The sequence below is a fragment of the Stenella coeruleoalba genome (assembly GCF_951394435.1).
Source record: "Stenella coeruleoalba genome assembly, chromosome: 15".
NCBI classification, from domain to species: domain Eukaryota; kingdom Metazoa; phylum Chordata; class Mammalia; order Artiodactyla; family Delphinidae; genus Stenella; species Stenella coeruleoalba.
The window spans coordinates 66,682,183-66,706,786 of record NC_137161.1 but is presented as its reverse complement, the minus strand read 5'-3'; the positions used below and the strand labels follow the sequence as shown (position 1 = coordinate 66,706,786).

The following is a 24,604-nucleotide window of genomic DNA, read 5'->3' as shown; positions in this document are numbered from 1 at the left end:
GAAACTGACACAATGGTTATCTCTGGGAATAGAAGAAGATAAGAGGCTGATCAAGGTGACTTCATCTTCATCTACATTCATTTTTTTACTATGAGAATGTGTTCAGGCGTTGCATGTGTAAGTCAACGCTATTAAACAAAGATCACTGGGTTAGATGACCTTAAGGCCCTGACAGCTCTAACGTTCTCTAGCTTCAAAGAGCCTAAAACTCTGGTGAGTGGACTAATTATTCTTACATAAAACAGGCGGTTTCACAAAGAGGAAAACATAATCCTGGGAAGAGAACAGAATGGCTTTGGTTCCTCAGAGCCTGAGAGTATAAAATAAAACTAACTAAATAATTAATTAATAATAATAGTAAATTTCCTGAAATATGCCAGGAGTGAGACCAGATGTGTGGCTAATGTGTTTGCAATCTCTTTGGCACACATGATGTTATCAGCTACTGCTGCCGTTTTTATATCACTATTCTTATTACTACTATCACAGCAGTCAAAGCCTCTGGATCTTACATGAAGCATCCAGTAGCTCCTTGAAGCTTCCTTCTTTTTTAAAATTTATTTATTTTATTTATTTTTATTTTTGGCTGCGTTGGGTCTTCGTTGCTGCGCGCAGGCTTTCTCTGGTTGCAGTGAGCGGGGCCTACTCTTCAATGCGGTGCGCAGGCTTCTCATCACAGTGGCTTCTTATTGCGGAGCAATAAGTGGCTTCTTATTGCGGGCTCATCACAGTGGCTTCTTATTGCGGGCTCTAGGCATGCAGGCTTCAGTAGTTGTGGCACACAGGCTCAGCAGCTGTGGCATGCGGGCTCTAGAGCGCAGGCTCAGTAGTTGCGGCACACGGGCTTAGTTGCTCCACGGCACATGGGATCTTCCCGGGCTAGGGCTCGAACCTGTGCCCCCTGCATTGGCAGGCGGATTCTTAACCCCTGCACCACCAAGGAAGCCCGAAGCTTCCTTCTTGAAACATCAACTGTTACATTCAGTAAGCAGATGTTATAAAATATGTTTTCCCCATCATCACTTCTGTAGAATTTAAGAACTACAGCCCTAAGTCAGCCCTACTTACCCCTCCTGACCGACAGTAAAGGGCTTAAACCACAGCCAAGGACAAGTAAAAGAAGTGGAGGTGCACATCACGCTCTGGGATGCAAAGAGGCCGCACCACTGTGTGGCTGCCCCACTCTGGGCCACACGCATTTAGAGGTTTCGTGCAATTTCCATGGAACCCAGCACGGAATATAATAGCAAAAACCTGGAAACTTCCTAAGGATCCCACAAAAGGAAATACTTAAAGAAACTGTGGCGTATCTATACAACGGGCTGCCATGGGGCCCCTAAAAAAATGATGGACTAGATCCACATTTACTGATGTGGAAAGATACGTACCATTTCTTTTTTCTATTTTTTTTTTTTTGTGGTACGCGGGCCTCTCACTGCTGTGGCCTCTCCCGCTGCGGAGCACAGGCTCCAGACACGCAGGCTCAGCGGCCATGGCTCATGGGCCCAGCCGCTCCGCGGCATGTGGGATCCTCCCGGACCGGGGCACGAACCCATGTCCCCTGCATCGGCAGGCGGACTCTCAACCACTGCGCCACCAGGGAAGCCCACCATTTCTTGATTGCTGAGGAAAAACTGGTTATTAGAGAACGTATATAGCAAAATCCTGTTATTGTAAGGAAAAGTCCCTGTTTATTTAGTCGTGTCTGTATTTATACGGAAATACACACCAAGACCTTAACAGCAATTGTATCTGCACTTTCAAAGTTGTCTTCTGCAAGGAGCATACATTACTTCTATAAGCAATAAAATAATTATAAAGGAAACAAAGTTAAAAATCCTCAAGAAATCTCTCTGTTGAAAACAGTAGCTGCAGGTCATCTTCCCTGACCAGTGGGATTCAGAGTCACGGCTAGAGAGGACAGGAAGAGAAGGATGGGAACAATAACCAGCAAAGCAATAACATTCCCTAGGATGACAAAGCGCCCTGTCTCCTGGAAGTCTTTCCTCAGACAGCATCCTGGCCGGCACCTCACGGTAACCTTGCCAAGGACGGACAAGCAGGTAGGATAGTTCCCAGTCCACTGACGAGGTACCCAAGGCTCAGAGGTGATTTGCCTTCAGAGCTACAGCAACCATGAAATGGAAGACCCAGGACTCAAGAATGTGGACCAAACACAAGAGTTACCATATGACCCAGCAATTCCACTGCCAAGTACCTACCTAAGAGAAAGGAAAACATGGTCACACAAAGACTTGTGTAGCATTATTCGAAACAGCCAAAATGGAGAAACAACCCAAACGTGCATCAACTGATGGATAAACGAAATTGGTACATCCATCATCAGTAAAAAGGAATGGGGCTTCCCTGGTGGCGCAGTGGTTGAGAGTCCGCCTGCTGATGCAGGGGACATGGGTTCGTGCCCCGGTCCGGGAAGATCCCACATGCCGTGGGGCGGCTGGGCCCGTGAGCCATGGCCACTGGGCCTGCGCGTCCGGAGCCTGTGCTCCGCAACGGGAGAGGCCACAACAGTGAGAGGCCCGCGTACTGAAAAAAAATAAATAAATAAAAAATAAAAAGGAACGAAGTACTGGCACACACTTCCACATGGATGTGCCTTGAAAACACTGTGCTAAGTGAAAGAAGCCAGACACAAAAGGCCACATATTGTATGATTCTACTCACATGAACTGTCTGGAGGAGGCAAATCCATAGAGACTGAAAATAACGTTAGGGCTGTTAGGGTCTGGGTGGGATGGGGATACTGGGGGTGATGGCTAAGAGGTATGGGCTTCTTTTAGGGTAATGAAAATGAGCTAAAATTGGTTGTGGTGACGCGGATGCATCATTTTATGAATACACTAAAAGCTACTGAATTGTACATTTTAAATGGCTAAATTGTATGGTATGTAAATTATATTTCAATAAAGCTGCTAAAAAATTTACAAAATAAAATTAAAGAAAGGGAACCCCTGTTAATGAATATCCAGCATATTCCATAAAGGACCACGTGCTTCATAAAGATGAGTCCCTCCAGCCAGGCTTGACTCTCTTCAGTCTCCTCCTGTTTTCCAGACACCAGGTCACGGACGGCTTCCTGCCCAATGCCAGATGCAACATCTTTTTCCTTCATCCGCCCAGCAGGCCCTTATTTTGCTGGAGGTCCAAAGCTTTTTGGACCCAGGACACCTAAGCTTCTCTTTCCCACTCTGCATTCCCAGAGCACTGGGCAAAGTACCAAAATGGTCACCACCTCTGCGTATGCACAGAGTTTCCTGTGGTCAGTGGGCAGGGGCAGAAGCCCAAAGATGCGAGGCTGGGGTCTCCCCGGGCTCGGGTGGGCAGGGACGCCTCTTTTCCCAGTGAGTCATCAGACGCTCATCCACTTCATTCTGGGGCGATTGCTGTACTTTGACCAAGCTGTTAGAGCCACGCTGGGCGGGTTGAAAGTATCAGTCTAATCACCAAAGTCTACCAAGAAGGGCGTGGGAAGCAGGCATGCCCATGCGTCACGGGAGCACCAATGCCGGTGCAACCTCTTTGAAGGGCAATGGGCAATGCTTAGCCAAGTTTTAAACCCACAAACATTTTGCTCCAGCCATTCCACCTCTGGGGATTTACCTGGCAGGCGCACCCCCGAGTGGGCACCAGGACACACGCACATGTCAGAGACACACGTAAGAGATGCTTACGGAAGCGGTTTGTGGTAGCAAAAGACTGGAAACGACGTTCACACCCACCCAGGAGGGACTGGCTAAATGTATTACAGTGCTTCCAGATAATGCCATGATATTCGGCCATTAGAAAAACAAAACAAAATAAGCAAGACAACATACTGCACTCAGGAAGCATCAAGCAATTAAGCTCTCAGAGCCTCAGTTTTACTATCTGTCAAAACACCGATCCTGAGAGGACTGCTGTGCAGATTCAATGAGTTGATATGAGTAAAACACGTAAAGCGGGCCTGCCTGATCCACAGTGCCGGTTATGTAAGTTCTAGCTGATGTCAGTTCATATGTGCCAATATGGGAAGACAGCACAGGAGTGCAAAACAGGTCTGCGGTCAACTAACATTTCTGCGAAAAAGGAAAGGAAGAGAGTCACGTACGTACATATGCTTACACTCACAAGGAACATTTCTGGAAGGACATCCCCCAGGGAAACAGGGATCAGAGGTGGGAGGATTACTTTTCACTGTTTACCATTTGTACAGGTTGAATTCTTTCTACCATGTAGGTATATTATTTACATATTATAAAATACATGTATTTTAAAGTTTGTTTAGATATGTGTATAGATTTATTACAGCACTGTCTGTAATAGGAAAAAAAGGAAACAACCCAAGTGTCCCTCAAGAGGAGGAACTGGCTAGGGATTTCCCTGGTGGTCCAGTGGTTAAGACTCCACGCTCCCAATGCAGGCGGCCCAGGTTCGATCCCTGGTCAGGGAACTAGATCCCACACGCCGCAACAAAGATCCCAGGTGCTACAACTAAGACTCGGTACAGCCAAATAATTTTTTTTTTTTAAAAAGAGGGGGACTGGCTAGATAAACCCATGTACATCTTGTGATGGAATACAACTTAATTCACTTAAAAAACAGGTGCTCTATATGTGCTAATTGGAATGATCCCCAAGATATTCTCAGACCAGGAAAACAATTCTTTTAAATAAAATTTTCCACTTTATTAAAAACTTGAAAACATATGCTTATTCTAGAAAATGTAGACATGGCACAGAAGTAGAAAAAAAATGATCCTATCCTAAGACAATCTCTGTTGGCGTGTTGATGGACTTCCTTTTAGGGTTTTGTTTTGTGTGTGTGTGTGTGTGTGTGTGTGTGCACGTGTGTGTGTTTACAGAACTAGATCATACTCTATATTTTGCTCTTTAAAATTAACTCCAGAACAGAAGCACTTTCCCACGTTATGAGAAACTGTATAAACATCCTCTGGTTGGCTGCCTGACATGCTACCCAGGGCGTGGCCCCCTAAACGATTCTGCCACCATCCCCCTGGGAACTCAGGCAAAACGCCCTGGCCTTGACAGTGACAAACTCAACAGTTCACAATACACGCCTGGTACCTGCCAGGGTGACGCCACCTTGGAGGAATGCCAGGTAGCCATTTTGGTTAAACAACTCAGTTGCCATGTCAACAGTAAATGAAAAAACACATTCAGTTTGTTGAGTGCCAGGGAGAGTGAGGTCTGGAAAACTGAGCTGCCATCTCCCTCTGAAGTCACCACTGGCAACAAGAACCCCATAGAGCCTCGCTTCGATCACCTAGGACGGTGGGCAGCCAAGAGCTACATCTCACCCTTAAACAGCCCTTCCTCTGAGTACTGGGGATGAAGTGCGATGGGACACAGCCCCTGGCCTTGAGGTCAGGGGCTGACTCATAAACAGAATGGCATTCAAGAATGACAGATGCACAGAAAGGTCTGCTACGAGCCCCAAGGAATGCCAAGGCGATAGCCAGGGCAGGGCGTCTAGGGAGGCTGAACAATCATTTTAACAGACCCAACTGAAAGAGGTTTCAGGAAGAGGCGTGAAAAGCGAAGCCTGGGGCTTCCCTGGTGGCGCAGTGGTTGAGAGTCCGCCTGCCAATGCAGGGGACACGGGTTTGTGCCCCGATCCGGGAAGATCCCACATGCCGCGGAGCGGCTAGGCCGGTGAGCCATGGCCACTGGGCCTGCGCGTCCAGAGCCTGTGCTCCGCAACGGGAGAGGCCACAGCAGTGAGAGGTTCACGTACCGCAGAAAAAAACAGAGAAGCCTGCTGCAGGAGCAGGGAGAGGTGCGGGGCCCTGCGGACCATGAGCTACCATCGTCAGTGAGGATTTTGAACTTTCTCTTGCAGAATCGATGAGTTTTAAAGACAGCCAATTATTTTATAAATTTATTTATTTGTTTATTTTTGGCTGCGTTGGGTCTTCGTTGCAGTGCGCGGGCTTCTCACTGCTGCACCTTCTCTTGTTGCAGAGCACTGGCTCTAGGCATGTGGGCTCAGTAGTTGTGGCTTGTGGGCTCTAGAGCACAGGCTCAGTAGTTGTGGCTCACGGGCTCAGCTGCTCCACAGCATGTGGGATCGTCCCAGACCAAGGATTGAACCCGTGTCCCCTGCATTGGCAGGTGGATTCCCAACCACTGTGCCACCAGGCAAGCCCAAGGACAGCCAATTACTAATGTTTGTTTAGGGGAGGGGCGGTTACCTGGCTGTGCTGCTTTATTTTTCTTCTGCTAAAAACATCCTTTTGCGCACAGAAGTAATACATACGTGTAGTTTTAAAAGTTCCAATGTTTAAAAATATATACCATGTAGATAATCAAAGTCCCCCTTGATACCACCCTCTCCCCCAGAGAGAATCACCATTAACTGTTGGATGCAAATTCCTTCTTTTTCTCGTTAGTAATTTTTAAATTGTTTTATAACATTATATGAGTTTTTGCTATGCAAATACTAATATATGTATATCTATGTTTTTTGATACAAGTGGGATCATATTTCAACTTGCTTTTTACTTCACAGCACATAAAAATAACTAATTTTTGTTTGTCCTTATTATGGACCAGCACTTTCCCAAGAGCTTTTCATGGATTTTGTTTTCTCCCCACAAAAAATATATCTTGTGTATATCTTGGCACTGTTTTTTTTTTGTTTTGCGGCATGCGGGCCTCTCACTGCTGTGGCCTCTCCCGTTGCGGAGCACAGGCTCCGGACGCACAGGCTCAGCGGCCATGGCTCACGGGCCCAGCCGCTCCGCGGCATGTGGGATCTTCCCGGACCGGGGCACAAACCCGTGTCCCCTGCGTCGGCAGGCGGACTCTCAACCAATGCGCCACCAGGGAAGCCCCTCTTGGCACTGTTTTAAAGTCAATTCACATAGAAACATTTTTGTTTGAATGTAAATACAGCATTCTGTTAGGACCATGGTCTATAATTAAACAGGCCCCTCTCAATGGAACTTTTGAGCTGTTTCCATTTTTTCTTTATTACAAACAATACTGCAAAGCACATCTTTGAATATGTAAATCCGAACACTTGTACAAATGTGGGTTTTTTTTTGTTTTTTTGGTTTTTTTTTTGCGGTACGCGGGCCTCTCACTGTTGTGGCCTCTCCCGTTGCGGAGCACAGGCTCAGGACGCGCAGGCTCAGCGGTCATGGCTCACGGCCCAGCTGCTCCGCGGCATGTGGGATCTTCCTGGACCAGGGCACGAACCTGTGTCCCCTGCATCAGCAGGCGGACTCTCAACCACTGCGCCACCAGGGAAGCCCTGTACAAATGTTTTGTTACTTGTTCTCAACTGAGGGCAGTACCTCTTCATGCGAGCTTTGCAAATATATGGTGGGGAACGTTTTGGGTTGTCATGATGAGCAGGGGAGAATATGGCATTTAATGAGCAGGGGTCAGACATGCTGAATGTCCTACAATATAAGGGACAGTCCCACCAAATAAAGAATCGTCCCCACCTGAAACTAATGTAATAGTCTATGTTAATTATAACTCTGAGGTATAAGTATTTTTTACTTTAATAACTATTGTCAAATGGTCCACAGTGGTTTCTGTTTTATGTAAATACCGACTATCTGTCCCTATCTGTCCTTTAGCAAGATCGCACCCAGTGAAGTGAGCTCAGCACTCATCCCTCTCCTGATTCCGAATAAAGCACCTGCTGTGTGCACGGCACTGGGGATGAATGATGAGGCCACAGGGTCCTGCCCTCATGAAGCTCACGTCCTAAGCCAGACTTATAGACAAACTTCCCTTTGCTGGATCACTCCGTCTGTGTTTCCTTTAAAGGATTTACCATACTGAGTTTTGTGGTCAGAGACTGTGTCCATCCCTCCCTGTCTGAGACCCTCCAGCTCCTGGACCCACTCAGTGTTTGCCAAAAGGCCAAACCACGCTCATGGCTCCTCTGAACAGGTAGCTGTGGGTGGAGCCCTTCTAAGGGGTCTGCCCCACTAGGAGGCCTCCAGGATCCTCCTTCTCTGGAAGCAGCCCCCGTTCTGTGATCCCCGGCGCCCCACCATGCTGTGCCCTGGCCAGAGGTGACTGACTGGACCAGAGACAGAGGATGCCTGACTCGGGCTGGGCCAAGCAGATTAGATTTTTCTCCTCTTACAGCTGGGATGGAAGAAGGTCAGATCTGTCTTTGCATGTGGCTCCGTCTGTAATGAGGGGACCCTGGGGCTGGGGGGATCCATTTTCCCACTGTGTAGACTGAGGTGCAGAGAAGAATAAAGAATGGCAAAGAGAGTTGAGGAATGAGACAGAGAGAGACAGTCCTGTGGCCTTCCAGCTTCCTGCATCTGTCCCCTGAGAGGCCAGACATTGTTTCTGCCTGTGGGTCTCAAGAAACACTTCTTGACTGCTAGAATAAATTTCCCTTTTTTTTTTCACTTGAGTTAGCATGAGTTGGTTTGTGTTTCACAAGCTCTGACCCCTCCGGCCCCCTCTGGCACCTGGATCTCCTCACACGTGGTACACGAGGCTGCAGGAATCCACGTTTCCGCGAGCCTTCCTGACTTACTGGAACAGACAGGAGCGCCAGGCTGCTCCCCTGTCTTCCCACGCTGCCCTCTGAGGGGCAGAGTGTGTGTTTCAGAAGCCACCTTAGGACAGGAAAGCAGGGCAAGCCGCAACCTGACCCTTCAGGGGCCCCCCAACCTCAGAGGGGACCCACAGGCCTATTTTGGGAGCTGCCTGCCCGAGAGAGCTAAGCTAGAACTCTGACTTGAAAGGAAAAATATACAACTGTCTGAGAACTAGAATTATTAATTTTCTAAAAACAGATTAATTCTGCAGTTAGAGAAGAATGACTTCAATTTCAAATCCCAAAGTGGTAATAGGCATTTTCGTTACAGTACAAACGGATACTTACTGTTTGTGAGGATTAACTTAAATAAGGATAACATTACTGCATTAAAAATTTTTTTTCACCACCAGTTATTATACAAAAGTCCAATAACGTTCGCCTTTCTGCCTCTTCTCTTTACCAGCTTTGCCATGGTATGAACACAAATTCCTAACAAAATAAGTCCCCTCTTCCTCAATCCAGAAGAAGGATGCCCAACTCTAAGCAGTGGCTCTTTTGACCACAACCAACATGAAAAACTACATTTTACATCCTTTCTCTAGACCCTCATACACACAAATGCAGGGATGAAATAAAAATACTTCACAACCGCTCTGTCGGAGAACCTGGTCACCAACAACCAATTTGGTCACTGCATGTGAGTGTGTAAACGTGTGTGTACGTGTCCCTAAAATATCTTTACGACTGTCAGTGCTCTCTGATATTTTTTCCCCCTCCCACCTCCCTCTCCAATATTTTCTAGTCTATTCTGTTCTGTTCCGGGTCTTAAAAAACTGGCCAAGGTTTCCACAACCCACTAGTGGGTACAGAGCAGCTATTCGTAAAACACTGTTCTAAAGTAATGAAAGTTATATTAAAACAACCAAATCTTCCCAGGTTAATAGGCATAGCCTCAGATCCAGGATTTACGCACTGGCAAGAGTTTGGAAACAACCTCAACCAGCGACCCCAACCTCCCATCCCTACGGCAGGTGAGCTGGGCAGGGGGAGTGGGGGGAGGGGGGACCACTCACCTTGAAATGGAAGGAGATGGCCGGGGACCCGCTGGAGCCGTAGCGCTCGCTTTTGGCTAGGTTGCTGTAGTAGTTATTAACCTTGGAATTAACATTCTGGTGTGCCCCCGGATCATCAGTGATGGGGCAGATGAAGTAACCCTCCTCACCATCGCTGTCTGCATCTGAATCACCAGCCCGGGAGGTCGGGCCGCCATCCACGCCTTCCAGGCGGAAGATGAGGTCTTCCTCTGCCATGTTCCCGGGACGCCCGTCTTACCCAAGGGCTGGGCGGCACAGCCAGAGTTACTGGGCAAATGCAGCAGTGAGGGTCCTGCAAGGAAGAAAGAGAATGGGTGCTGGGGTCCAGGGGCTGAGAGCTTGCAGGGCACCTCACCCCGAATGCCCCTGGCACGGAAGGAGCGTGCACCCTCAGAGTGAAAACTACTTCCACCTTTAGGGGAGACACTGGCAGGCAGTGTCTAGGAACATTTTAAATGTACAAACCCCTCCACCCGGTAATTCCACTTTGAAGAACTCAGCACTTGAAACAGAAAATAAATGCTTCTTAGGCCACAAGGCTGATGTTTTTAGAACATAAATTAGATCAAATCATTTCTCTGCTTGACACTCTCCAGCAGCTTCTCTTCACATTCTTAACAAAATCCAAACGCCTTTTAAGGCTACCAGGCCTGTGTTAGTCTGGCCCCTGTCCACCTCTCCTCCGGCCTTGGCAGCTCTCCAGGCCCATGGGCTTTCTTTGTGTTCCGTGAACACTGGGGGCCCATTTTCCACCTCGGGGCCTTTGTACTTGTTGTGTTCCCTGTGCCTGGAACAACCTTCCCAATCTCCCAACAGTGGGTCCTTCTCATCATTTGGATCCCAGCTCAAAAGTCACCTCTCCAGAGAAATCCTCTCTGATTCAATTCAAAGAACCCCTCTCAAACACACACCCAGTCACTCCCTAGCACATCACCCTGTTTTATTTTCTTCAAAGAGATTTTCCCAAGCAAGCCAAAATCATCTCATTTAACTTCTTTATCATCTGTAGCCCTGTTGCCTTAAGAATGCCTGGCATAGAGCAGGCACTCAACACACGTCCCCGGAATGGGTGAGTGGCCTGAAGAGCGTTCTCTGTAGCACAATCAGTAACAGTAAAAAGAGGGAAGAGCCCACAAGGACCATCAATGGAGGCCTGTTATATAAACTACAGTTTTTCTACACCATGAAATACTGTGTGACTCTTACAAAGAAAAAGGAAGCTCTAGATACACAAAGACATGCAAAGATAGTCAAGAAAGAGTTCAGCAACATTGTAGGATACAAAAATCAATAGTATTTCCATATACTATCAATGAAAAAATCCAAAAATGAAATTAAGAAAACAATTTTATCTATAATAGCATCAAAAAAATAAAAAACTTGGCTAGGGGGCTTCCCTGGTGGCGCAGTGGTGGAGAGTCCGCCTGCCGATGCAGGGGACACGGGTTCGTGCCCCGGTTGGGGAGGATCCCACATGTCGCGGAGCGGCTGGGTCCGTGAGCCATGGCCGCTGGGCCTGCGCGTCCAGAGCCTGTGCTCTGCAGCGGGAGAGGCCACAGCGGTGAGAGGCCCGTGTACCGCAAAAAAAAAAAAAAAAAAAACTTGGCTAGGGAATTCCATGGAGGTCCAGTGGTTAGGACTCCACGCCTCCATGGCAGGGGACACGGGTTCAATCCCTGATCGGAGAACTAAGATCCCACAAATCATGCGGCCAAAAAAAATAAAATAAAATATCTTGGCTAACAAAAGAAGTGCTTGACTTGTACAGCGAGAAACAAAACGTGTCAGAAGAAGTGAAAGAAGACCGAAATAAGTGTAAAGATATCCCGTGTTCATAGATCAGAAAATTTAACATAGCTAAGGTGGCAATACTCCCAAAACTGATCTACAGAGTCAACCCAATCACTATCAGAATCCCAGTGGCTTCACTGAATAAATTAACAAACTGGTCCTACAGTTCACATGGAAATTCAAGGGACCCAGCATAGCCGAAAGAATCTCATAAAAGTTACAAGAATCACACTTCCTGAATTCAAAACTTACTACAAAGCTAAAGTAATTAAGACAGGTGATAGTGGCATGAGGATAGACACAGAACTGAGAGTCCAAAAATGAACCCTCACATTTACAGCCAATTGACTTCTGAAAGGGGTACCAAGACAATTCAATGTGGAAAGAATACTCTTTTCAATAAATGGTGCCAGGACAAGTGAATATACACACGCAAAAGGATGAAGTTGAACACCTTCCTACATTATATACAAAGATTAACTCAAAATGGGGACTTCCCTGGAGGTCTGGTGGTTAAGTATCCGTGCTTCCACTGCAGGGGTCACGGGTTTGATCCCTGGTTGGGGAACTAAGCTGCGCAGTGTGACCAAAAAAACTAACTCAAAATGGATCAAAGGTTTAAATATAAGAGTAAAACTCTAACACTCTCAAAAGAAAATATAAGAGAAAATCTTTGTGACACTGAATTAGGCAAAGCCTTAGATAGGACACCAAAAACACAAGCAACAAAAGAATAGATACACTGGACATCATCAAAATTAAAAACTTTTGTGCTTCAAAGGACACCACCATGAGAGTGGAGAGATAGCTCACAGAATGGGAGAAAATTTTTGCAAATCATGTCTGATAAGGGACTATGTAACGGACTCATACTACTTAACAATAAAAAGACAAATAACCCAAATAAAAAATGGGCAAAGGGGGACTTCCCTGGCAGTCCAGTGGTTAAGACACCACGCTTCCACTGCAGGGGCACGGGTTTGATCCCTGGTCAGGGATCTAACACCCCACATGCCACGCAGCACAGCCAAAAAAAAAAAAGGCAAAGGATTTGGACAGACGTTTCTCTAAAGAAGATACACATGGCCAGTAAACACATGAAAAGATACTCAACATCATTAGACATTAGGGAAATACAAACCAAAGCCACACCCACTAGGATAGAATTTTAAAAGTGGAAAATGACAAGTGTTGGTGAGGATGGGGAGACACTGGAAACCCTTATACACTTTTTTTTTTTTTTTTTTGCGATACGCGGGCCTCTCACTGTTGTGGCCTCTCACGTTGAGGAGCACAGGCTCCAGACTCGCAGGCTCAGCGGCCATGGCTCACGGGCCCAGCCACTCCGCGGCATGTGGGATCTTCCTGGACCGGGGCACGAACCCGCGTCCCCTGCATCAGCAGGCGGACTCTCAACCACTGCGCCACCAGGGAAGCCCCCTCATACACTATTAATGGAAATGTAAAATGGTGCAGTCACTTTGGAAAACAGCCTGGCAGTTTCTCAAAAAGTTAAACACAGAATTACTATATGATCCAGCAACTATACTCTTAGGTATATACCCAAACATGTCCACAACAAAAACTTGTGACATATGGTTCATAGTAGTATTACACGCAATAGCCAAAAGGGGAAACATCCAAACACCCATTAACTGATGAATGGATAAGCAAAATGTGGTCTATATATACAACGGAATGCTCTTCAGCCACAAAAAGGAATGAAGTACTGATGCTAAGTGAAAGAAGACAGTTCAAAAAAGACCATATAGTGAACGATTCCATTTATATGAAAAGTCCAGAGAAGGCAACTCTATAAGAAAGTACGTGAGTGGTTGCCTAGGGATGGGGGAGGGGAGAGTCGGCGGGAAATGGGGAACAATCACTAAAGGGTTTCTTCTGTATAGATGAAAATGTTCTAAAACCGACTGTGTTGGTTGCATGACTCTGTTAATACATTAAAAAACCACTGACTATATTAAATCCACTTTAAATAAGTTTGGTAGGTTTGTGAATATACTTCAATAATCTAATGTTTAAAAAAATAAAAGACATGGGACTTCCCTGGTGGCACAGTGGTTAAGAATCCACCTGACAATGCAAGGGACACGGGTTCGATCACTGGTCTGGGAAGATCCCACCTGTGGTGGAGCAACTAAGCCCATGTGCCACAACTACTGAACCTGCGCTCTAGAGCCCACAAGCCACAACTACTGAGCCCACCTGCCACAGCTACTGAAGCCCGCACACCTAGAGCCCGTGCTCCGCAACAAGAGAAGCCACCACAATGAGAAGCCCGTGCACCACAAAGAAGAGTAGCCCCGGCTCGCTGCAACTAGAGAAAGCCTGAAGGCAGCAACAGAGACCTCATGCAGTCAAAAATAAAATAAATAAATGTTTTTTAAAAAGATTAAAAATAATAATTAAAAAAAGAAAGAAAGAAAAGAAAAGGAAAAACCGTTACATTTAAAAAGCAAGTTCGGGCTTCCCTGGTGGCGCAGTGGTTGAGAGTCCGCCTGCCAATGCAGGGGACACGGGTTCGTGCCCCGGTCCGGGAAGATCCCACATGCTGCGGAGCAGCTGGGTCCATGAGCCATGGCCGCTGGGCCTGCGCATCCGGAGCCTGTGCTCCGCAACGGGAGAGGCCACAATAGTGAGAGGCCCCCGTACAGCAAAAAAAATAATAATTAAAAATAATAATTAAAAAATAAATAAATAAAAAGCAAGTTGCACAAGAGCAGTTGCATTATGGTGATCCTATCTGTGCTAAAAGAAAAGGTACGTCCCTGAAGGGCCCACAGGAGCGCTGCCAGCACTGCGATGGGCAGTGCGACTGGGAGCTGGCGGGTGGAGGGAAGTTTTTAACATTTTGTACACTTCTGTACTGTTTTAAGTGTTTTTTTTTTAATTTATTCATTTATTTTTGGCTGCATTGGGTCTCCATTGCTGCGCACTGGCCCTCTCTGGTTGCAGCGAGCGGGGGCTACTCTTCGCTGCGGTGCGCGGGCCTCCCATGGCGGTGGCCTCTCTTGTTGCAGAGCACAGGCTCTAGGCACGCGGGCTTCAGTACTTGTGGCGCACGGGCTTAGTTGCTCCGCGGCATGCGGTATCTTCCCAGACCGGGGCTCGAACCCGTATCCCCCGCATTGGCAGGCGGACTCTCAACCACTGTGCCACCAGGGAAGCCCTGTTTTAAGTTTTTACAAAGCTGGTTGCTTTCAATATAAAAAAAAATTTAAAAGTGAAAAAACTTTAAAAATTTTTAAATCAACTAATTCCAATTATTCTTAACAGCTGTTTCCATCGGGAGGCAGTTTTCTAGACCTGAGGCTTCAGCACTTTCTTGACAGTCATCAGAGCAAGAAATATATTTATATCCTAACCCAGTACCCACCTACAAAATGTAAGTGAAAATTTCAGGAAACTGTACTTAGCCTTACTTTGTACAATGCCCTCTGCTATTTTTGATTCCACTTGTTTTTCTTTCTTTTTTACTCTTTATCTTTAATGCACCACCCACACTGATTATTCAACTCAGTGTGAAAATTGCTGCTCTGGGTGTCAACCTCCGAGTTTGCTTCTGACCCTCTGGGCAATACAGTCATCGCCTGGATCCGATGCCAAAGCCACCTGATCTTGCTTGTTACCAAAATCGTCCCCGGGCCCTGTGCCCACTTCTCCCCACTCTCGGCCGCTCCCAGCCCCAATGCCTAGTCTGCCCTGGTCAGCCCCTGGCCAGAGTCCCTGCTGACCAAGAGACACGGCGGCCTGGAGCTGCCAGCAGCCCAGCCAGGTTACTGGCCTCTGGGGCTGCGCTGGTGCCAGGAGAGGGGCCGGAGCCACAGCCTCAGCTACGGAGCTCCAGGCAGTGTTGCCCAGCAGTTAAGAGCCCGGGCTCAGGAGCCAGGCTGCCAAAGGGTGCAAATCCTAGCTGTGCTACTGGTGACCTTGACTAAATTAGTTCATCTCGCCAACTTCCCCATTTGTGAGGGGAGCTGAGCGGGAAAGTGGCCTGACTGGGGCTCCACAGGAGTTCACAGGGGAATTAGGACCAGAATCCCAGCCCTTGGCCACATCCCACCACAGACCTGACATTTTCCTGGGCCCTGGGAAACAAAATGAGCTACAGACAAGCAGCTGTGACCCTAGTTGGCACAGTGCCTTGTACCCGGCAGGCACTTGATACGTTTTCCAGAACTGAGTGAGGGGGATCTGTTTCATGGCTTTTCAGTTGTCATACATTTGCTTTGAAAAGGCAGCTGTGGCAACGCCTGCTAACTGTCCCCCGACAGCTATTCTCTCCTTATTAATAACAGAACCACTGCTTTTTAGCTAAGCATGCGGCCACTCATAATAAGGTCTACGTTTCCCAGATTACTTTGCAATTAGGCGTGACCATGTGACCAAGTTCTGGCCAAGGGGATATGAGCAGAAGGGTTCTATGCAACTTTAGGAAGGGTTTTTTTTTTTTTTCAATTTATTTTACTCAAGTGTAGTTGATTTACAATGTTGTGTTAATTTCTGCTGTACAGCAAAGTGATTCAGTTATACATACATTCTTTTTCATATTCTTTTCCATTATGGCTTATCACAGGATATTGAATATAGTTCCCTGTGCTATACGGTAGGACCTTGTTTATCTAGGGAATGGTTTTTAAAAAGAGGGAGTGTACCCTTCTGCTCTCTCTCCTTCCTGCTGGCTGGAATGCTGGTGTGATGGCTGGAGCTCAAGCAGCTAAATTTATTCATGAGAAGGAAGCCATGTGCCGAGGATGGCAGAGCCATGAAACAGAGAGAGCCTGGGGCAGCTTATCTTACATCATGGGGCACCATAATTATCCTGGACTCACAATCTTCAGAGTTTGCTATCTAAACTTACATAATAGACTATAATTTTCTTTTTTTCCTACTACTTGCTAATTCTATCTGGTCCAGTACCCCTTCTCTCCCATGTCATAAAAAGTCACATCATATCTCTTATGACAAGTTGATGCCTGGGCACGTCAGCCTAGGAAAACTGTGGTCTCAATCCAGAGACCTAACTTGTAGCTGCTTCCACATCTGCCCATAAAGACCGGACACCTGGAGGATGGTGGATTCCCCTAGACAGGCAAGGAGCCCTCACTGGCCCATAACTCAGCCCCATGATGCCTGTTCCAATACCAGCCTCTTAGGAATCTCCATCTAACCTGGGCTTTGCCCGGCCCACAGAGGGCCTCTCTGTGAGCAGAGAGACTGAGACCAGGAGCAGAACCCCAGTTCCCAAGACATCAGGATTCTCGAGAAGCTCTCCTCTGCCCTCACTCAGGCATCCGCATCTTCCCCTCCCAGGCCCTGACACATCCTGGGAAGATATTTCTATGGAGAGGCAACTGAGCAGAGTTCTGAGTCAGACCCAAGTTCAAGCCCCAACTCTGCCACTTACTAGGTGTGTGACTTTACCTCTTGGCCTCGGGTTCCGCATTATAACCTGGGATGCAGAGTTGTACCCACCCCACTAACCTGACAGTGCCGGCACAGAACAAGCACTAAGACTATAATTATCATCATCATTTTTAGTACCATCAATAAAGGGGGCTGAATCCTGGGTCCCAGCCAGGCTGGTGACCTGGACGCCTGGTTAGTAGCCACGCCAAGCTTCTTCAGGGGTCCTCAGGGAACAGGCTGTCTTCGGCTCTGGCCACTGAACCCCTGCTCTCACTGCATCTTGCTGTAAAGGGCTTCTCTGGCAGCCACTGGGGCAGGAAACAATGATTGCAGTGCCTAGGTCAAGGCCTGTGGGCCAAGCCACAGTGACCACCGGCCCTCCTTGGGGCTCCCCTCACCCCCAGGAGCTGCCTTCCTGATGCAGAAATGATCTGGAATCTCCCACCCACCACTCCTGGGAGCCAGCACCCCAGAGCCAACACGGGCTGTGCTGGGCCACCAGTACACACACTAGTATATGGCCAGCACGGCAGAACTCAATGGTCTTCAACTGCAACCACAATGGACCGGGTGACTTATGGACCACCTCGTGTCACGCACCTGTTTCTGTTTGGGGATCTGCTTCTCCCCCACTCTCCAGTCATGGGGTTGGGGATCCACCCCCAGGTAATGGGGTGTGTCACATGACCCCACTAAGCCAATCACAGCACTGGGCACCTGGCCATAGTGATTGGCTCAGAGATGGGCATGTGACTCAAGTCAAACCACTATGGCCTAATCTCAGGTAAGCCTGGGGCTTTAGCGTGAGCAACTGGAAGAGAAGGTCAGTCCTTTCCTGCAGGCTGTTAATCTGAGACAGGGGCTGAGGCCACCAGAGAACAAAGCTGACTTTTGGTGAAGAGCAGAACAAGAGATGAAGAGAAAAATGAACAGTGATGACGTCATTTGAGATTCTGAATCCAAACATGCCTGGGACTCATAGATACAGAAACCAAAAGTAGTGTGGACAGGGATAAAGGGAGGGGCAAGTCAAGATATATGCGCTACTATGTATAAAATAAATAAGCAACAAGGATATATTTATAGAACAGGGAATTACAGCCATTATTTGTAATAACTTTTAATAGAGTATAATCTGTAAAAACACTGAATCACTATGCTGTACACCTGAACCTACTATAATATCGTAAATCAGTTATACATCAATTAAAAAAAAAGTTGGTGAAAATAAAAGAAACAAAAACCAAAGCTCAGTGTAGTGCCCGAGACAGTTTGAATCCTGGCTACCCAGCTAGGAGCCTGAAACAACAGACTCCATGTGGCAGGCTGGGACTTCCTTGAGTCTCTACCTGCACGGCGCCTGGCACTGAGCAGGGCTCATAAAGTGCTAATCAGATACCTTTCCAGGCTGAGTTTCATTAATTTGCTGCTGGTGGGGAGGGTAACAAGGTGTGACATCAGGAGTTACTAAGTCAAGCCTCCAGCTAAGAGTTCAGGTCAGTGACTTATTAACATATATACCCCCAGGATGTGGGGGTGCTCATGAATAAACATTTATTAAAACTATTTCAAGAAATAATACAGTTCATGTCAGAGAAAAAGGACTGATTCACAGATGTCCCCACCCAAGAACCAGTCCCCATTCACAACCAAGTTCTCACTTCCCTGCCCCTGCACCCTAAGGACACTCTTTCTGGCATGCCTCTCCCACCTGCTGCCAAACCCCTCTGTTCCCTTCAAAATCCAGCTCAAATTTTTACCCCCTCCGGAAAGGCTTCTCTGGGTGGTTTCCAGTCTGTAAAACAGGGGACAGCTAACCCCTGGAATTGGTAGTGAGATCAGGCCCATGAGGCCTGACAGGGAACTGTCCTCAAAAGCACCAGCTGCTATTACGCTCTGACCATACGCCACTCCCCAATTCCTAAGTCACTTCCCTCCTCCCAGGCCCTCCGTAAGCATTTCCATCATACCCAGAGACCCAACAGTCTATGTCACGGGCAGAATAATGCCGCTCCATAGATGCCCACGTCGTAATTCCCAAAGCCTGTGAACATGTTCCCTTATGTGGCAAAAGCGACTTTGCAGGTGTGATTAAGGATCTTGAAATGGGACAGTATCCTCGATTATCCAGTGAGTCCTTATAAAAAGGAGGCAGGAGGGTCAGAGTCAGAGGAAGAGATGTGACAATGGAAGCAGGGGTCATAGAGAAATTTTGAAGATGCTATGCAGCTGGCCTGGAAGATGGAGGAAGGGGCCACGAGCTAAGGAATGCAGGTGGCCTACAGAAACTGGAAAAGCATGGCAACAGATTTTCCCTACAGCCTTCAGAAAGCACATGGCCCTGCTGACACCTTGGCTTTTGAACTTCTCATCTCCAGTACCATAAGAAAAGAAATTTGTGTTGTTTTAAGCCACTAAGTCTGTGGTAATTTGTTACAGTGGCAGTAGGAAACAAATAGAGTCCAGAACAGTGGGGTAATTTTGCCCCCTCAGGGGACACTTGGCAATGTCTGGAGGCACCGTTCGTTGTCACACCTCTGGGAGTGCAACCGGCATCTAGTGGGTAGAGGCCAGGGATGCTGCCAGCATCCCACAATGCACAGCACAGCACCCCACGACAAAGAACTGTCCAGCCAAACTGTCAGTAGTGCTGAGAAACCCTGTTCTAGAATGACTCTGGTGGATTCCAAGGAGACTTCCCCCAATCCACCCTCCCTCATCTCCTCTTTAAAAACACATCCCCACGCATACCAGAGACAGAGGAATTAGCTTACTCGCTGATGAGAACAGCAACCCGCAGCTGGACCCAGAGAGACAAGTCAACATTGACTGCTAAAGCTCATCGTTGCCATTCACTGTCCTTCATTCATATAAAGCTGTTAAGATGCAAAGGCTACTTTACTGTTTTAAAAATCAGAAAAATACATCTTAGAATACAAAGCACGATAATATAATTACAGCTTCAACTGACAAAATGCACAAGAGGGCTTGAATTTTAAGTTTTAATCGTTTGCACCCTTCTCATGTTCCCAGGATACTCTGTCCTCCTGGTGGGTCAGATCAGAGAGACAGTGTGGTTCACTTCTCAGGGCAACTCTGTGTTTATACAGCCTCTTGGTGGCCAGACCACGTGAGCGTCTGGAACAAAAGGGGCCGTGTCTTAGTCCTTCTAGCTACCAGCCCAGAGCACAATGCCTGGCACACACTAGGTTCCCTGTAAACGCAGGCTGCGTGAATGAATAACTGAACAAAAGTGGGCAATTTCTGCGGGTATAATGAGCATTGTAGGCATGGAGGAATGGAGGGACTATCGGGTTAGAATTACAAGGCATCTGGGGGTTACTTAGCCCAGAGACGCAGCTGAGATCCCGAGTGGGAAAGCCTGGGTCATGGGGAGGCCCTCAAAAAGCAGCCAAGACCAGGATCGGGCCCAACAAGTCTTTGGGGATGAACAGATCTGTGTTCAAGTCCCGGCTCTGCCACTAGCTGAGTGATGTTGGGCAAATTACCTAACCTCTCTGAACCTCAGTTTCCTCATCTATAAAATTCACTCATCCACCAAAGTGGGGCAGAGTGAGCAAGGCGAAGAAGAGGTGAGAGAACTGGTCTGTGGCACAGAAGCCAACTGTCCACTGTGAATCTGTTCTCCCCTGCCCAAATCCTTTTGCATCTAGGTGGGGCCATGCGACTACATTTGAGCCAATGGGATGTGGACAGAAGTAACCTGCACTGCTTTCAGGCCCTCCCATCCCCAGGCCCATTTGCCATGACCTGGTCAGCCTCCCCTCCACTGCAATCCGGCCCTGAGACATGTAGCCCAGAACAGATTCATGCCATTTCAGCACCACTTATAAAGCTCTCGCTCCATCACTCCTCTCAGCTCCTTGGAGGACAAGCGTTGCCTCCTCCCTTGGCTCGCCCACACTGTGCCATCTGCTTGGCACATGCTCTAGCCTGCTCTCCCTACCTGTCCCCTGGCCAACTCTGCTCATCCCTCAGGTCTCAGGTTAGATAGATGTCACCTCCTCTAGGAAGCCTCCCCTGAACCCCAGGAGGGACGCACCACTGGCTCCATCCTACAGATGAGGAAACTGAGGAACAGAGAAGTTAAGTGACTTGCCCCAAATCACATGGCTAGAAGGTGGGGGAGGTGGGTCTGAAGCCAGTGCAGGTCTATCCAGGGCTTACACTCAGCCATCACTTGCTAAACCACTTTTTTTGGGGTTTTTTTTTTTTTTTTGCAGTACGCGGGCCTCTCACTGCCGTGGCCTCTCCCATTGCGGAGCACAGGCTCCGGACGCGCAGGCTCAGCAGCCATGGCTCACGGGCCCAGCCGCTCCACAACATGTGGGATCCTCCCAGACCGGGGCACGAACCCGTGTCCCCTGCATCGGCAGGCGGACTCTCAACCACTGCGCCACCAGGGAAGCCCTGCTAAACCACTTTTAAAGTGTGATCCTTGGACCACTAGCAGCAGGAGCAGCCTCACCTGAAAACTTGTCACAGGTGCAAATTCTGGGGCCTCACTCCAGTCCTGCTAAAGAAAACTCTGGGGGTGGGCCCAGCAAGCCATGGTTAAACAAGCCCTCCAGGTGGTACCAATGTTCACTAAAGTTCAAGAACCAATGGCGGAGAGAACGTTCTCCAGCTGAGCCTCCTGCCTTTCAGCCACAGCCTGTGGGGTCCTTGCCAGGTCCAGAAAGCATCACAGCTGGAGAACGGAACAATGGCCGCCCTCTGACTTTCCAGCCCTCTGAAATGCTTCTCTGGGTGTTCCACAGCCCTGGGACTTTGGGGACCCAGAGAATGTCATCTTCTACTTCGTCATCAGCCTGTTAGTGACTCACTCCTTCCTTCATTTGAAGCCTTCCTCTTGTGCCCATCAGCCTTGCCTGCAAGAGTTTAATCCAAGCTACTTTTATCCTGTGGTGGTCACTATAACCACTTTCTTCTAGAACATTCTCAGTTCACGGGGATTAAGTCTGCAGTTTCTTGGTCAGCAAAACTGATCTCCCCAACACAGAAATGTTTATTTTTTAATCAGTCCAGCCAGCCACTATTACTTTGAATGCAGTCCCGATCATCAACTTTTCCTGTATCAGCTTTAGGAACAGGGCCAGAAAGAGTAAATCCTAGAGAATGAGCTTGAACAAATCCAAGTTTCTGCTGGTGACCCTCAGCTTTCTTCCATGCTGCTCTCAGTGTCCTGGCAACTGGATGCCAATCCTGCCAAAGACTGGACAAGACTTCTTTGGGGAATCTGACCAGTGTGAGAAAAAAGGCCTAAAGATACCCTTCGCCTGTGGAACAGCCCAGTTAGATCACCCTGAGGGGAAGGCCACAGCCAGCCAGCCTCTTTCATACCCAAAGACCTTCCGAAGAGCTTCCTGGAGCCCCATACTCTTCAGTGGACAGCCACAGACCACCAGAGAGGGGGAAAGGAGAGGCTCTGCTCCACAGTCATTCAGAGGCCCAGGCTCCTTCCAGCTTGTGGCTCTGCCCTTCTCCAGGCCCTCAGAGTCCTCTCAACTCTGCTGGTAAATGAGGAAAGTGGGGAGGTTTTTAGGGTCCAAGTTTGACGGGGGCACACACTCTCTCTGCTCACATTCCATCAGCCAAAACTCAGTCATGTGGCCCACCAAACTGTAAGGGAGCCCAGGAAATATATCCAGGTGATACCCCAAGAAGAAGAGGACATGGGTGACCAACAGCCATCTCTGCCACATAATTCATTAAAAATGTTTTAAAATCATATCAGTGATATATCCTTAGTAGTCGGCCAGAAAGTACTGTTCTGTCACCAAAAGCGCACACACACACACACACACACACACACACACACACACAATACCCACCCACCGCAAATCACAGAACATACACAAGTGATCATATGTAAACTGAAACTATTTCAAGGGATGGTCAGGCCCTGACTTCCTGCTTCCCCGCCCCCTGCAAAAGATAAGAACTTGGGATCCCAGCCGACACACCCTCTTTAAGAACAGGAGAGGAGGGAGGATGGCAATCTCCACCATGTTACATCTAATTTCCCATCATCAAGCAGCTTTATTGTATTTGCTGAATAAATGCATCGACCAAACAATGACCGTAAGGCGCTGTGGAGGCCACAGAGAAGGATGACGCCTGCCAAACTCTATCTCCTAAACCCTACCTCCTACCACTGGCATCCTTTCCATCACCTCCTCCAGGAAGCCTTCTCCAATAACCCTCCGTCCCCCCCCACCCCCCACCCCCGAGTGGGCATTATCAGCTCCACCTGCTTGCTCTGTAGTCCCAGACTTAGTCCATCTTGCTTATTAGTATCTGCCGGTAGACCACTCTGGATCTGTCTCCTCCTCTGTAAAATCAGAGGGGTAGACAATTTCCTGGCTGAGCTGCCCCAAGGCAGGCAGCTTCCAGGGCCGAGGACCCAGAAGTCAGGCTCCCATAGAGCGTCCCCACAAGGCAGACGGAGCAGCGCCCCCCTGCCAGCAGCCCATCTGTCTCACGCGGGGCGCAGCTGGGCCGCTTTCCCGCAATCCCCCAGGCGGGTGCGGCGAATCTAGGCCGGGACTCACCCGGTAGGCCCCAGCCCCGCCACACGCATATTAACGCCCGGCCCCTTGGCGCACAGGTCCACGGAGCCTGCCAACACCCGAACTCCTGCAGTCAACAATGCAGCAAGGGCGCGTCTACACGGTCCTCGAGGTTCCCGGAACTTGGGCCTCTCGTTCAGGGGCCGGGGTGGGGGATGCCGGCCCTGCAGGGGAAGAAAGGCAGCGCTGCCCCCACCCTCTGCGGGCCTCCGGGAGCCGCGGGCGGAGGCCCCAAGCTGCCTCTCCCCGACCGTCACGTGCCAAGTATTTTACCAATAGACACTGCCGATATTCGCCACGACTCCCCCATTTTACAGAAGCAAACACTGAAACCCGAGGAGCTTAACCCCCACGCTCTCCTTCCGCCTGCGGCCCCACTTTTAAGCCCCAGACTCTCCGCGCTCCGGGCGCCGGCTGCACCGGGGAGCACAGGCTTGCAGCGCCGGATCCCGGCCCCCCAGGCCAACCGCCGCCCTACCTACCTGTCTCGGGCGGAGAGGCACGGCAGCCGCTGCCCACGGCCGCGAGGATCCAGAGGAGCTGGCAGAGGCTCGAGGCCCGGTGCTCCAGGGTGCAGGGCGGGCGGGCCCCCCGAGAGTGCCGGGGAGCGGCGAGCGGGGAGCGCGGGCTGGCGCTCCGGGGAGGCAGGGGCGGCCGCCGGAACGATCCCGGGGCGCGAGGGGCGCACGGAGCCGCTAGAACGATTCCGGGGCGCAGGGGGCGCGTTCCAAGGGCAAGGGCGCCGGCGACCGTCGGCTGGCCTGGGGCAGCTGCAGCGCGCGGCGTTCGGACGGCGTATCCGGACACTCGCCGAGCTGGGGCTGTGGCTGGGGCAGGAGACTGCGGGCAGGGGCGGAGCCGCGGGCGGGCGTAAGCCCGGCGCGGCGCTCACGTGGCCGCGGGCAATGACTATCACCGCTCCTGCAGCCGCCGCTTGGATCTCCCGGCGCTGCGTCTGCGACTCCCCAGCCGGCTGAATACACAGCGTCCGGATCTAACGCGTGGCGCCGGCCTGGCACCTACCAGCGAAGGGGGCGCCCTCCCAGCGGGTAATTTAAAAGGGGGCAGCTAACCCGTCCCTCGCCCACCGCACCTTCCCATTCTCCCTCCGATGCCCGCCTAGTTCCTGTATTCGAGTCCTTTCCAAAATCAGTAGTG

At 49.2% G+C, this 24,604-nt stretch overlaps 1 protein-coding gene across 2 annotated transcripts in view; it reads right to left on the bottom strand.

Annotated features, from left to right (window-relative positions):
- The window catches only part of EEF2K (eukaryotic elongation factor 2 kinase), a 63,651-nt gene extending 39,398 nt beyond the window's left edge, over positions 1-24,253 (bottom strand). Inside the window, exons 1-2 of one of the 2 annotated variants that reach the window (XM_079944670.1) lie at positions 23,929-24,253; positions 9,615-9,927 (exon numbers count right to left, since the gene is read on the bottom strand). In XM_079944670.1, coding sequence (XP_079800796.1) covers positions 9,615-9,851 — 237 coding nt within the window. In that variant the 5' untranslated portion in view covers positions 9,852-9,927; positions 23,929-24,253. Of the gene's footprint in view, positions 1-9,614; positions 9,928-23,428; positions 23,447-23,928 lie in introns of those variants that run through there. The other variant, XM_079944671.1, reaches the window with a different exon arrangement.
- Positions 24,254-24,604: the final 351 nt, after the last annotated feature.